General features: G+C 43.4%; 1 protein-coding gene across 4 annotated transcripts in view; it reads right to left on the bottom strand.

Annotated features, from left to right (window-relative positions):
* The window catches only part of PLCL2 (phospholipase C like 2), a 209,494-nt gene that overhangs the window by 74,897 nt on the left and 118,718 nt on the right, over nucleotides 1-15,879 (bottom strand). For all 4 annotated transcript variants that reach the window (XM_021069677.2, XM_084991835.1, XM_084991833.1 and 1 more), the window contains 2 exons: nucleotides 8,942-11,428; nucleotides 6,078-6,281 (listed from right to left, as the gene is read on the bottom strand). In XM_021069677.2, the coding sequence (XP_020925336.1) occupies nucleotides 6,078-6,281; nucleotides 8,942-11,428 (2,691 nt within the window). The remainder of the gene's footprint in view (nucleotides 1-6,077; nucleotides 6,282-8,941; nucleotides 11,429-15,879) is intronic.

Below are 15,879 nucleotides of genomic sequence, written 5' to 3'. Positions count from 1 at the left end.
GGATCCAAGAAGGGACCACAAACAGGGTAAAAAAAAAACACAATCTGGTCAGTTCTGAAGACTTGTTTGTTGATGATAATCACAAGAGCCACTAGGACAACTTAAGGGCCACAGTCAGAGTGCCCTCATAACTAATTATCAAAATAAGAGTTAGGAGTTCCTGTTATAGCTCAGCAACAATGAACCCGACTAGTATCCATGAGGATGTGGGTTCCATCCCTGGCCTTTCTCATTGGGTTAAAGATCTGGCGTTGCTATGAGCTGTAGTGTAGGTTGCAGATGTAGCTTGGATCTGCTGTTGATGTGGCTGTGCCACAGGCCAGCACCAAGAGCTCCAGTTCAGCCCCTAGCCTGGGAACCTCCATATGCCACAGGTGTGGCCCTAAAAGGTGAAAAAAAAAAAAAAAGAGTTAAAGGGAGAGCTGTTAATAATTATGCTGGGATAACAGGTGTACAAGCAGGGTTCATCCCAGGAAAATCATACTGTGTGGCCACCCTGAGCCTGGGCCTCTTTTCTAGCCTCCATACTGGCTTACAAGTGGTCCACAGTTCCATAATCAGCTCCCTCCCTGCTCTCTCCTTTTTCACAAAGACAATGGCATATTTCTGATATTCACGTTTATTAATAAGAATTTAAGCACTGAAAGGTAATCACAATCTTGATAGCAGAAATATGTGTCTGAGGAGATACCATAGTCCTGGCCTCACTGGAAGCCAGGCTTCGGCAGTGTAGACTGGCAGCAACACAGGACTTTTTGGGGGTGGGGGTCAGATTTCTCAAGCTACACTTAACTTCCTTCTCATTTGGAGTCTTCAAACTATAAATGAGAAGTCAACAAAATGAAACAAGATTTTATTTCTAAGATTAATTTTGAGTTAAGCTCAATATAACATTACAAAAATGAAGGCTATCCAAGACCTTAGGACATGTCCCATCAATATTTAGTGTACTCCTTTAGCTAGCTCAAATAAATTGTTACAACTTGAGAGTCACTTAAAAAGCGGACTGTAAAATATTGTAAGAGTTATAATATTGCTGTAGCAACATGGCAATTTTAAAAATGCAAATATTTAAAATTTGAGTTTAATTTTAAACATTTTACAGCTTAGTTTATCAGGTGGAATTAAAAAGAGAACGCATCACTAAAGCTAGGTATAATGGAGCCCAGCTATGTCAATTATGTAAGATTAATGTCAAGACCTCAAAAATTTAAAGACGCTAAGACATTGTCTTATCATTTCTACAGGACAATTATGAATTTACATGCAAATGAGAGCTAGTTAAGAAGTGTTATCATCTTCCAGGCCGGGGAGAGCAAGGGGCAGGGAACCAAAGGATGCCCAGTGACTCCTGTGCCACATCATGTGCTGGGTGCTGTGAAGGTTTGGTATCAACCCAGTCATGATCCCAACTCCTGCTCTCGCCCAGTACCCAGCCCCTTGTCCAGTTATCACCTCCGTGGGGCATCTCACCTCATTCCCAGGAAGGTCCTATTAAAAGGTTATCATGGAGAAATGTCACTCCATGATCAGTGACACACCTAAGAGGGTAAGTTATCTAGGATGCTGGTCAATGACATAGGTCTGCAAGATGTCTAATGATTTCATATGTGGCTTAAGTCTATTTTGTTTTGTTTTGTTCTGTTTTTGTTTTTTGCTTTTTAGGGCCACACCTGCAACATATGGAAGTTCCCAGGCTAGGGGTCAAATCAGAGCTATAGCTGCTGGCCTACTCCACAGCCACAGCAACACCTGATCCAAGCCGTGTCTATGACCTACACCACAGCTCATGGTAATGCCAGATCCCCAACCCACTGATCGAGGCCAGGGATCAAACCCGCATCCTCATGGATATTAGTTGGATTCTTTTCCACTGAGCCACAACAGAACTCCCTTATCTGTGGCTTAAGTTTAAAAAGCATTTACAAACATCAGCTATTTCTTTTGGCTTCTTCACATAAAATTTAGAGTTGGGAACTAGCAAGCCTCAGTCATAGCATGGAAGAGCTCTTCAAACTTTTCCACTTGTCCCTCTCTTTTCCCATCTTTCCATTTAACCCTTCAAAGGAAACTCAGCTTAAGCTTCTTATGTCTTGCTCCCTGGCTGCATTCCTATGGGACTAAAAGGCTCCCTGAGGACAGAGGCCTTGTGGCCCCTCCAGTACCCAGCACAGTGCTCCCTCCACCCCTGGTATTTACAGACACATTGGCCCTGGCTGTCCTTCTCTCTTCAGGGTGACTGTCACTCCCTGTAGTTCACCTGCTGTGTCCAATATTCAGTCCTTTATTTCTCTTACATCACCACGAACTCTAAGCTGGAAAGAGCAGGGAACAACTAGCACTTGCTACAAGGTATGGCTGTTGCGTAGGGACCTAGGAAAAAGCTCAAGTACTGCTTTTTTTTTTTTAAGTAATGAACTGATAAGCTATTTAAAATACTGCATTCTTATTATTGGTAGCAATGTAAATTGGTATAATTACTCGGGAAAACAGTATAGAAGATCCTAAAAAATTAAAAATAGACCTACCATATGATCCAGCACATCCACTTCTGGGAATATATTCAGAGGTAATAAAAACACTAACTCAAAAAGATACATGCATTCTAATGTTCACTGCAGCACTATTTACAATAGCCAAGACATGGAAACAACCCTAGTGTCTATGAAATGGATAAAGAAGGTGTGAGAAACACCCCATACACAAAAATAAACTTAAAATGGCTTAAAGACTTAAACACAAGATGTGATCCCATAAAACTCCTAGAAGAGAAGACAGGCCAAACATTTTCTGATATAAACTGTACAAGTGTTTTATTAGGTCACTCTTTCAAGGCAAGAGAAATAAAAACAAAAATAAGCAAATGGGACCTAATCAAACTTGCAAACTTTTGGAACAGCAAAGAAAACCATAAACAAAATGAAAAGACAGCCTATAGACTGGGAGAAAATATCTGCAAATGATGCAACCAACAAGAGCTTAATCTCAAAAATATACAAACGACTCATACAACTCAACAACAACAACAAAAAAAACAGCCCAATCAAAAAGTGGCAGAAGACCAAAATAGACATTCCTCCAAAGAAGACAGGAGGGCATATATCCAGACAAAACTTTCATTTAAAAAGATACATGCACCTCTATGTTCATAGCAGCACTATTTACAACAGCCAAGACATGGAAACTACCTAAATTGTCCATCAACAGATGAATGGATTAAGAAGATGTGGTACATATATGGAATAACTACTCAGCCATAAAAAAGAATGAAATAATGCCATCTGCAGCCACGTGGATGCAGCCAGAAATTATAGTAAGTGAAGTAAGTCAGAAAGATACAGACAAATACCATATGATATCATTCGTATGTGGAATCTAAAATATGGCACATGAAACTATTCACAAAACAGAAACAGACTCACAGACATGGAGAACAGTTCCTGTTGCTAAAGCAGGAAGGGAATGGGATGGGATTGGGTGTTATAAGATGCAAACTATTACATTCAGAATGGATAAACAATAAGGTTCTACTGTATAGCACAGGGAACTATAGGCAATCTTCTGGGATAGACCATGACGGAAAAGAATATTTTAGAAGAATATATATATATATATAACTGAGTCATTCTGCTGTACGCAGAAACTGGCACAATACTGTAAAACAACTATACTATAGTAAAAAAATAAAAAAGACTATATCCAGTCACTTATGATGGAACATGATGGAGGATAAGGCAAGAAAGAATGTGTATGTGTGTGTGTGTGTGTGAGTGTGTGTCTGGGTCACTTTGCTGTACAGTAGAAATTGACAGAACACTATAAACCAACTATAATGGAAAAAATAAAAATCACTATAAAAAGAAAATAAATTTACATAATAAAAAATAAATAAATAAGAGAAAAAAAAAGTTGTGAGATAGATACATAATGGCATGTTATTCAGTCATTAAAAAAACCCTGAGGAATTCCTACCATTTGCCAAAAGACAGAGGAACCTTGAAGGTATTATGCTAAGTGAAAAAGACAAATATTGTATAACCTCACTTAAACGTGGAAGCTACAAAAGCAAAGCCAAAACAAAAAACCAACTCAGGGAAAAGATATCAGACTTATGGTTATCAGAGGTAGAGGGTGGAGAGAGGGAGAATGGAAGGAAGAGCATAACGTAGAAAAGTAGAAATTTCCAATTATAAGATAAGTAAGTACGAGAGACATAATGTATACAGCATGGTGACTGATATACAGGAAAGCTGTTAAGAGTAAATCCTAAGAGCTCTCATCACAACATTTTTTCTTTTCTTCTCTTTTCTAAACTGCGTCTGTATAAATCTACTGTGTTAGTCATTTCACAATATCAAACCAAACTTATACATGGATGTCCATTATTTCTCAATAAAACTGGGGAAAAGAAAGACAGAAAAAGGAAAAAAAACCAAAAACCAAAAAACACATTCTCCTCACTTGAACTTCCACATCTTATGCACCCAAAGATTTGGGTGGGTAAGGCCCAGAAGTGAAAAAGATGAAGAACAAAAATCCTTCTAAACTTTTGGTTTTGAAACTAGTACCCCATGGTCAAGCCAAGTATGTCCATCACCTTTGGGAAGTCACTGCCAGCAAGTAAAAGGCCTTAAGCAGTCCTAGAGTGAACACATCTGATGAACTTTGCTCAAAGCAGTATTTCCCTAAATTACTTCAACATGGAACCCGTTCTCCCATGTGACACTTATTAACATCCTAAGAAACACACTGTGGGAAATGCTGACTTAAAGCATTTTTTTCTTTCCTTTAAACTGTATAAATCCCTCTGAATTGCAGCTTTCACACCAATTTATAGAATGGTAAGAAACACTTCTACTAAGCTTTACGATGCCAATCCTGATTTGTCTTAGACCACAGCAGGCTGCATCAGAAGCAGCTTGGTGATTTGTGGTCTTAGCTCATGCTCTTAGATGAGCTGGTGAGTGAGGCCTCTTACCTCTGAGCACACGGAACCTATCAGGTGACAAGCCTCGCCCACCTGGGAAGGGAGTGTCCAACTCCACCCTAAACTCTGACCTCAGGAGGGGACCTGTCAGCCCTCACCACCCATCCTGACAGCTTCAACTACTCTGTGAGCTTGGAACGCTGTTGTTCACCCACCAACAGCATTCCCTTAGAGCCATGAAAAACCACAAAGTACAGCAAGAACAGGATGCAATTAAGAAGATGCAAGATAGACCTTAAGTGCAAAAATGCAATATTCTAGGTATCCTGAGGATTCTACATTAAGGCTAAACTGATTACCAATTACAGGCATCTCAGAGCAGCTGCTGTAAGGAAAGAAAGCATCACTGAGAGTGGTCACGTGGTGGAAGCACCTGCCTCTGATGGTATTCAAAATGTATTTTACTGGGAGTTCCCATCGTGGTTCAGTGGGTTAAGAACCTGACTAGTATCTATGAGGATGTGGGTTTGATTCCTGTTCTCGCTCAGAGAGTTAAGGATCCGGTGTTGCGATGAGCTTTGGTTTAGGTCACAGACTTGGTTGGGATGCCACATTGCTGTGGCTGTGGCGTAGGCCAGCAGCTGCAGCTCTGATTCAACCCTAGTCTGGGAACTTCCATATGCCACAGGTGAGGCCCTAAAAAGCATGGGGGGAAAAGTATTTTTACTTATTTATTTATTTTTTGGCTGTGTCCTCGGCATAGGGAAGTTCCCAGGCCGGGGGAAACAATTAAATTTCTCACCTTTACCAGTGCGGAAAATGAAAACAAAAAGAAGTGAATCAACGGCTGGTTGCAGGGAAAGATTTAAAAATTCCTTACTAGATCTGTGCGGAATATAGCATCTGCTTCAGAAATCAATTCAGACATATTCTTGAAAAGCTAACGCCTATTCAATCCAACCAAGACAAGCGTCTGAATTTTGCTTTCTAAAACAGCGACAACATAACACTGAAGTCTTTCGAATGCAGCAAGGTCAGGGGAATCACTTTTCCAAAACGGCGAAAGCATGCCTTAGCCAGAGCCCCTCAGCACTCAGCACCCTCAGACAATCCTCCCCACCCCAGGCTCTGCTGCAAAGCGCCAACTTACCATGTCGTAAGTCGTCACGATCTTCTTCAGCACCTCGGGCACGATTCCCTGCAACTCCATCGTGGGGTACTGCTCGCTGAGATTCAGGACCACCAGGGGCGTGTTATCGGGTCCCAGGAAGCGGGGAGACACCGCCAGCATGCACTGCATGAGGTTGGCCACGGACGAGAGGCCGCACAGCTCCTTGAAAGACACGACGGCATTCTGCTCCATGCAAAGAAAGGAGGCGCCATGTGATTCACCAGGGGCTCCATTTCTCGTGGATATTGTACCCCATATACTTGGCTATCCTCAGACTGCCCACACAACAGTTATTAGCCATGTTATGACAGACGTTGAATAATTATCTTACCCTGGGAAAAACAGCGCTCCTCCAAAGTAAACACAGTTAGAGACACTGGTAATACCAAGTTATCAAAAGTACAGAAAAGGCAAATAAGTTAAATTCTTCTGAAGGGCAGAGCCTCTTTTCAGATCAAAGTTCGTGGCAGCGCTGGTGCTGATATGTAATTATGAGCAAACAAAACAAAGCAAAAAAGGCTTCTGCATTCAAAAGTAAAGATTAAGAAAAAAAAATCAGGTTTAAAATAAGTATCAAATATGCCGCCATCCAATAAAGAGAGGAGTATTGTCGAGGTAGCAACCTAAATCTCTCTCACCCGTTTTCACCGTTTAGTTCCACAGCTAAAGGAGCAAGGAGGAGGCTGTGGTTTCTGCAGAGGTCCGCCCGGTGGGAGATCATGGGTACCTCGGCCTCCCCTTCCCCTGGTCCCATCTCCGCTGATCTCGGCGCTTCTCTACCCCCACCCCCACCCCCCACTCTCAAGGCCCCCTTTTTCTAAACACCTGAGATGTGCCAACTCTCTCACTGAAGAGAGTTCCCGTCGTGGCTCAGCAGTTAACAAATCTGACTAGCATCCATAAGGAAGCAGGTTCCATCCCTGGCCTCGCTCAGTGCAGTAAGGATCCGACATTGCCATGAGCTGTGGTATAGACCGCAGATGACGCTCGGATCTGGCATTGGTGTAGCTGTGGTATAGACCGGTGGCTACAGCTCTGATTCGACCCCTAGCCTGGGAACCTCCATATGCCCCAGGTACGGCCCTAAAAAAAAAAGCAAAAAATAAAATAAAAGGAAATGCCCATGAAAGGGAACCATGCCACCCTGAGAAAATGCCACAAGTCAGCATTCTCTGAGCACCTGGGATGAGGCCTACGAACTCCACATAACTTGATCTGACCATCTCAACCAGTCAGGTGTGTGTGAGGCAGCTGAGCCTCAGTTGTGGCCTCTCTGTGGTTTGAACTGAGGTCACAGCTAGGAGGCCAAGGGGTCAGGATTTTACCTGAAGTCACCTGAGAATGAGGCCTATGCTCTTAATGTGCTACAAGAACAGGAACATTCGAACCGAAACGTTGAGTTACTCCAGGCACACCTGGATCCTGCCCCGGGCTGTGCCTGGCAGCCAGAGGGGAGGGATCCAGGCCCTTCAAGGCCTGTGCCTACTGCTCTCAAATACCCCAGGCCTTGGAAATGAGGAGCACCTTAATTTTAAACATGGTTTTTTATTACTATTGCTTTAAACATGGGCATGAAGCTATGCCTCATTTTGTTCAAAGTCACTTGGAGGTTGACTGCGTGTAACAATGAATCTTTACTGAGAGCTCTAAGGGGGCACCAGCCACTCCACTGCACCCCGTGATTTCTTCTTCACCTGCTCTTGTCCCATTTGTTTATTCTCCTACTCACTGTCCACTGCCCCTTCTCGCTGCCTGCCCTGAACTAAGGTGCCCCGTCTGCCCCCTGCTGCATCGCCAGCCCAGCTGCCTCTGGGCAGCAGGTGCTCACCACACAGCGTGGCTGCCTCGTGGGTTCAGCGCAAGCACAGGGCCCTGGAGGGATGATGGTCAAGCTCCCCGGGCATGACAGCACCTGTAGGGCAGGGATGGGGTGGCCTGCTCAGACCTGAGGTCCACCAAACGCAGCACCCTCAGAAAGGGGCAAATGCCCTCCGTGTTGGTTAAGCTTTGGCTTTGAGACAAAATATAAAATTGCTCCATTGCGGGAAAGTCTTTTTATTTTACTTGCTGCTGGCTTTCTGCTTATCATAGAAAGAAGGAAATATACAGTGAGTGTGTGTATATGTATCTTTGGCTTTTTGTTTTTAAACACACCGAATGATGGTCACACATGGGGACAGGCTGGGGCCAGGGTGTGGGGGAGGTAGCCCTTGCTGCCTCACTCTGCATTGCTCATGGCCCCAGTATCCTGCTGGTCATGCAGACAACACATAATTACATATGGAATCCTGATTGCTTTTAGCCACTATGTGGTTTAGATGTAATTATTCTCTTAGACGTCTAACAGAATCAGGCAGCATATGTCTTTTACTTAAACAATTAGCTGTGTTCTAAAGTCAAGAGGAGGCTCAATATACAAATACGCTGGCTGGTTTAAGGGCTATTTCCCCCAGCACCACAGCTCCGCAAGAAAAGACTGCGATGTGTCCTATTACTTTGAGAGGCTGTCAATTTGTGTCTTGGCCAAGGAATATTCAGAAGTACCAGAGCGTCCCTGGCAAACTTTTAGAGAAGACAGGGGACTGTCCCGTAGGAGTTAACAAGGCCCAGGATATGGTGAATGACACAGCAACGAGGCTGGCTTATTCTGCTATGTCATCAATGTGTTCAACACCAACTGTGGTTTTGGAAACTGATATGATAAAAAAAAAAAAATGAGATTGGGGTAAACATTTTAACCAATTGGAATTTGCAAAGTATTTAAGATCAAATACACTACTGTTTAAAGAAACCCTCCAACGTACTCATAAACCACACACATAGAGGCCTAGCTCCCCACGTACCTGCATGTTCTCCCTCAGGTCTGTGGCATCCCGAATTGGGGGCTGGGCATTCTTGAACACCTCGTCCACGGTTTTAATCCACAGTGTTCTCAAGGACGCGTATTCCCTGGACTTCTTGCCTTTCCTCACAGAGAGGCCCCTCTTGTGAGGCTTCCCACCTCCTCTCCGGTTAGTGATGGCCACATGGACAAAGAGAGAAGCATGCGCCAGGACCTCCCCGGTCAGAGACTGCAGTGGCACGTGGCGGTAGCCCGTCTGCAGACACTCAAAGGGAATCGTGTACTGGCCAATAAATTCGTCCCCGATGTAGTCGTCGTCCAGGACCACAAAGCGCACCATAGCCAGTTCCGGCAGGTTGATCTGAAACTCAAAGCTTTCGTCGAAGATGGGGGCATCTCCATTCTGGTGCACAGTTTTCGTCCTCTGTTCGGCACAGTCGGCTGGGATCCCGTGGATTTCGACGTAGACGTAAGGATCCACCACATCGCCTTTGGCCCCTGATCCTTTGGGTTTGGGGAAGTTCTGCCCGCTGATGATCTTGATGTGCAGGAGCTGGGGCGAGACTCCCGGGACGGAGTCTTTGGTGTTGGCGCTGAAGAAAGAGACCTCCTCCCTCATGATGGCTGGCCGGAGCACGTACCCACAGTTCCCGTTCTGCTTGAACCAGCCGATGTTCAGATCCATCATCAGGCCCGGGGTCTGAAAGTTCATGGCCACAATCTGACAACCGCATTTCCAAAAATCTTGAGGGTTCATGTTGCTGGAGTCAATTCTCATCGGGCTGGGGAAAACTCTGGCCAGAAAGCGCTTGTTGTAATTGACAAAGTCCCCCGGGTTCTCGTTGGCATATTTGCTGGCGAGCACTTCATTAAATGAGCAGACTTCCCAGTACTTCTGAGCCTGAAAGGACACCTGGAACTCCTTGAACTGCACCGACTTACAGATGCTCACCAGCTCAGACAGCTCTTTGCAGAGCTGGAAGCGCTTCATGGGGACGAGGTTGGGCTGCTCTGCATTCTCTTTGCCCAGCCTCTGGGACATCTCGGCCCCTTCATCCTCATCGGTAACATCTCCCTCTACGCCAGAGCAACTGGAGGAAAGCTTCTTTGCTTTAATGAGTATCTTTCCTTTCAGGACATCTGGGGATGGCAGATAAGATTCCTCAACGTTGGGCGATGTTGTGTAGAGCTTGTCTCCTAAAATTTTCTTCATGTGCTGGACCATGACCTTCTGTTGTTTAATAGAACAGTGATTTTCCAAACACAGGATGAGCGGGTACTCTGAAGCAAAGAATGCGTACTTGTTAATAATGTCGATGACGCTGCGGAAAACAATCTGCGAGGTCATGGTGTGGCCCGTGTAAATCACAGGCTCGTTATCAGGCCCATCCCATACGTCTAATTCCACACTCCGGCAGCCCATTTTAAGAGCTCGGATGTACCCTGTGATATCAGAGGGACCCCGGAACTGATCCTCTATTAAGTATGTGTTATGGGATGAGTTTATAAAATAATGAGACAAGGGCTGCTTCATATCCTGACAGACCTTCTTATGCTCTGGATCAAATATATAACAGTCAGATGACATCAGGTAATTAGTGAACCCGTCTATGGAAAGCCAGCCCTTTTCCTGACCCTCTTTGGATGGCTCATATTTGTGAATAATTTCAAGGCTTATTTCCTCATTTATATGTGCCACGCCCTGCTCTGCCTCAAGAAACATCATAAGGTCCTTGGTGTCAAGGAATTCTTTATTGCTTGAGAACTGGACTAAAAGGAAATAAATTTCAGGTCTAGTACAAAGCTCATGGAAAACCTCCACAAACTCCTCCTTTGTGACTTCAGTACCAGCTTTGTCCTTGGATTTGTGCAATTCTTTGAACTTCAGCTCAATTTTGCTAGTTTTTAAACCAGGATTGAGGTTCCTGATACACTGCACTGCATTGCACAGCGTTACATGTCCAAGGTTATCTACATCAATTTCACTAAACATTTGTGAAACCCAAGAAGTCCTCATGTTGTCTTGGCTACTTTCTAACATATCAAGTGTGTGTTTTCCATAAGAAATTAGGTACCGCAGTCCCGTGACCCAGATGTTGGCCACATCTGCAGAGTTGGCAACCAAATCGAGTGACTCATAATTCTCTCCGTATATGACTGAAAATGCACAGTCTTCAGATATCTGGTCCGAAATGCCGTTGCTGCGGAATATGTCCGTATTTTTTCCTGTTCTCACTTCCTTGATGGACTTAATGTCAATCTTGGCTTTCTCAGAATCCTTCTTGGATGGTTCCCACCTCAGGCTCTGCATGTCGGCGTCCAGTAAAAAATACCTGTGGTAAATTCGAGAGTTGGAGCGGACCTTTTTGAGTTCGGAACCCTCCACCATGGAATTGATACAGTCACTTGCACTGCTGATTTTCTTCTCTGTGGGCATGCTGCTGAAGGAGACCGTCTTTTTCCGCTCTCTTTTTTGTTTTGTACCATCCTAGGAGAAAAAATAAGAGTGCTTTAGAATTACACAAACATGGGTTCCTATGTGCAAGACTAGGAATAAAAATTTCATTTCCTTGGGGAAAAAAATCATACTCTTAGGATTTCCTACTGTATGTCCTATAAGAATGATACTCATTCCCTACTAACGCTTAGAAGTGGCCTTGGCATTTACAGCCTAATACAAACAGGTTTAAAAAAATCATTACTGAATAATTGCAATTCACAAGTCAAGAAACACAATTTCAGTAATACACAATAAAAACTTGCACAGGGAATTGGCCACACAATTTGCAGGGCTCAGAGGAAAATGCAAATGCAAGACTCCTCATTCAGAAATGATTAAGGAGTTCCCGTCGTGGCTCAGTGGTTAACAGATCGGACTAGCATCCATGAGGACACAGGTTCAATCCCTGGCCTCGCTCAGTGGGTTAAGGATCCGGCATTGCCGTGAGCTGTGGTGTAGGTTGCAGATGCAGCTCAGATCCTGCGTTGCTGTGGCTGGGGCGTAGGTTGGCACCTACAGTTCCGATTTGACCCCTAGCCTGGGAACCTCCATATGCTGCAGGTGGGCCCTAAAAAAAAAAGAGAGAGAGAAGAAATGATTAAGAACTTCAAGAAGGCCATGGAAGAATGTTAAGGCAAGTACAGGGCCTTTCTGAGTGGGAGGCCTGCACAACTGCACTGATCATACACCCACTAAGCAGGCCCTGCTGTATACACTTCTCCACCACCAGTGTTTCTCAAAGGTTTGTCACTGGACCACCTTCCTCAGAATCACCTGGGTTACCTGGCTAAAACGCAGATTCCTCGGCACGTGGAATCAGCTCTCTTGGGGGTGGTGCCCAGTTTAGAGAGCACTCTAGGTGATGGGGATGTACAATCCAGCTTAAAAACCACTTCCTAGCCACTCGGACTCATTAAGCTTGCCTGGGCTATTTCTACAACCAAAGTATGAACATTGTATATTAAATGAGTAGACACTGGAATTCCAGCAGAAATTCCTGGGCCCTTCAAAGTCTCATATTAGATGAGTCGTGGCCCTAAATACTTCAAATAGATACGGTTTTACCTCTGCTATTGTATTATGTCTAGGTGGGAGGCCCAGATTTCAGCTGGAGGTGATTCTGAAATTCCTGAGTTGGATTTGTTGAAGCCTGCTCCCAAGTATCAGACTAATGTTCAGAACAAGTCACCTAAATTCTTCCAATAGTAACAGATTATGAACACCACCAGTGATAAGCTTCAGGAAGCATCTGTTCCTAAAGCAGGTTGCATCACGAAAAACACACTCCCCTCAGCTTTCCTGCATGATGTGGTGCATGCCATCCCAAGGAGCTGAAACCACATCTTCATGTGTATAAGTTCTTTCCCTGTATAGACACCTTTATTATTTTTTAAAAAATTGCTCAAATGACCTCACACCATCCTTCACAATTTAACCCTAAAACATGATATTGCCTCTCAGGAGGTATGTGAAATTTTGTTACAAATTTTCAGTAAGTCATTATATTCCTAAATAAGAAACAGAGATAAAGGCTGGGATTATATAAACTTTCATGGCAATAAGAGCATGCAAACTGTTACACAAAGGCATTCCAACTCGCCTGCTCTGGAGAGACTCTATTTTGAATAAAACCTCCACATTTAAAAAAGAGATTTAAAAAGAGCTATTCTCTATGTCTGAAATGTAAAACCACTTTTATTTTTTGACTACCTATACCTCCAAAAGCAATCTGCAGAAGGTAATTAAACTTTACATCATACCAGTATCATTTCTCTCCAAGTTTCAAAATGAACCATAGAGGCTTTTGTGATCTGAATGCCAAGATAAAACATAAAAGCCACAAGGCAGAATATTTCTTTACAGTTGGCTCCTCAGAACAATAAAGTGCGAGAAAGACATTATAAAGAGGTGGTAATTGTATCCATAAGATACATTGTTCCATAGCTGTTCCAACTCCTAAAGCTTGGATTGTATTCTATCTCTTCAAGCAAGTCAGCATGAAATTAAATTTGTAATTGGCCATGCATAAGAGTATGAAACAAATGCATGAATTTCCTATTTTTCAGAATGAAGGTTGTCTTTACCTTTAAAAACACACATTTACCTTTAATAAAGATTACACACTAGTTAAGCAAGGTAATTTTATAATTTTAATAAATCATATCTCAAAGCTGCCACCAGCAAAAAGAAATCACAAAGATAAATGGAGGTGCCTATCCATTTATTCATTAAAATATATATAAAGCATTTTTTCAACACTGCGATCTTTTAGTCTGTCATTTTCAACATGCTGATTAATATTGGACTACCACTTTCTAATTTATCACAAATAACACATGCTGAATTCACAGGTCCCTTTGTTATTCAGAGGGAAAAGCCAAATTGCAAAGCAGGTTAACGTACACCTATGCTTGCACACCCACAGCTGTGGGACAAGCAGCAGCTTCAACAGCAACCTTGTGGCTTTGAAAACACCGCCATGCTTTTCACAAGCCAGCCCAGGCCTTGCTCGGTGACTTCTGATCAATGACCCTGACACATGAACAGGATGAGGACCCAGGCCCAGGGTGACGTGACGACAGCAGGGACTTGCCCCTCTGTCCTTCCCCCTCTATCTTGCTGCTGCCTAGAACTATCCTGGCCGCGCCACAGCACGCTGAGCCCTGAATGAAAAGGCCTGTCTTTCCTTCCTCCCTAGCAGATCCAGTTATTAGAAAACATCAAAAGAGAAGCATTCTTGTTCAGAGACCAGAAGAACAGTGGGAGCTGGCTCTCATCACTGGATGGACCAGAGTCGCTGGCTGGAAGCAACAGGTGGACATGAAGGCAAGCTGGTCCCCCACAGCCGGGAGGAAGGGAAGAGGAGGGCAGACACATTTGTGCGGAGGTTGGGAGGAGAACTTGGGTTGGTTCATCAGCAGGAGACCCAGGCCCCCAACCTGCTGACTGTGGCTCAGGATATTTATCGTGCTTCAACTTATTTCCACCAGGCCTTCACTTTTTAGCCCAGCAGCGATCATGCACTTACATAAGCTAAAGCTTGTCAGTAGCAAAGTTGGAATGTATTTTCTATGTTGCCTCTTAATGTTAGTTTAAATTCAAAATTAAAAAGTGATCAGGAGCTCCCTGGTGGCTCAGTATACCGCTCAAGGATCCAGTGTTACTGCTGTGGAGAGGGTTCAATCCCTGGCCCAGGAACTTCTGTATGCTGCAGGTGCGGCCCAAAAAAAGTGATCAAACTATTTGTGCTACACATGTAATTTTTTTTCTTTTTAACTAAAGGAAAAAACTAAATGCATTTAACTTATTTACATGCACTAATCACCTAATACCAGAGGAAAAGGACCGTAAGTTTCTGCTGAGACGGAGATGGCCTTCAAATACTTTTAAAAATAGTACAGGTGTTTCAGAACTCGCTCTTTATATTGTAAGTACTCATTGCCTAAAACTTCTGAGTAGTGAAAAACCACAACATGTAAATAAACTTGGTCCACTGGTATATTTCTGCTACTCTATATGCACTTAAATTAATAGCAAGAAAATGAACACATAACTTACATCCAGTCTGAAAGAAAACCAGCTTCCAAAAGAACACACTTCCTATCAACCCTAAAATTCTGAATTCTAGATAAAGAGTCATAAAATTTTGAATGGAAAAGGAGCTTAAAGATTCCTTTATACATTTAACCAACACTTATTTATAGAAGAACTATACCAGGAATAATTTATGAAAGTAATGAGTTCGAAAGAAGCTAAGCAAGCTCTTCTCCATCACGGCAAACTCAGGAAGAATAAAAATGTTTATAGAACGTACATTTAACATTAAAAATGGAAAGAGCCGTTGCAACAGAAGAAAGGGTGGGGGAAAAAATGTAATTGTAATGTATACATGTAAGGATAACCTGACCCCCTTGCTGTACAGTGGGAAAATTAAAAAAAAAAAAAAAATGGAAAGAGCCTCATGGACCTCAATGGAAAAAAAACATGCTTATTTCCAACGAGACTGCCTACTTTATTGAACGGAAGTTCGTCGCTACCTTTTGGCCTCTAAAATGACCATCTGTGGGTACTTCAGAGGCAGAAGTTCATAAATGGGTGGAGGCAATATCACAAATTCTCATCCTGAAATAAGGTAACAAGCAGGTGTGCCTCACTGTTCTGCCGGCAACAAGGTACTTGGCTCTGAGGCAAGGGCTTTGGTGCCTCTGCAGAAGAGGGAGCCTCTCTATGGAGCAGGGGTCCCGTCCCAAGGCCCATGCAAGCTGATATCCAGCTGCGAGGGAATGGCCTCCACTGTCCTGCTATACTCCTTTTGGATTTCTAAATAGATTTGTTTCCATTTTCTGTTTGACTGTTTCTCAGCAAATGCCACGAGAAAATGATGAGCAACATCCAGATTCAGTTCACTGGCAGAAACCGGTGAGTCCTGCAGTGATGCT

This window comes from Sus scrofa, chromosome 13 (genome assembly GCF_054392235.1).
Source record: "Sus scrofa isolate SSC_HxYL_T2T_F1_AM1 chromosome 13, Sscrofa_HxYL_maternal_Yorkshire_Landrace_v2.0, whole genome shotgun sequence".
NCBI lineage: Eukaryota > Metazoa > Chordata > Mammalia > Artiodactyla > Suidae > Sus > Sus scrofa.
The sequence above is the reverse complement of the archived record's forward strand: the minus strand, read 5'-3'. Positions and strand labels throughout refer to the sequence as shown.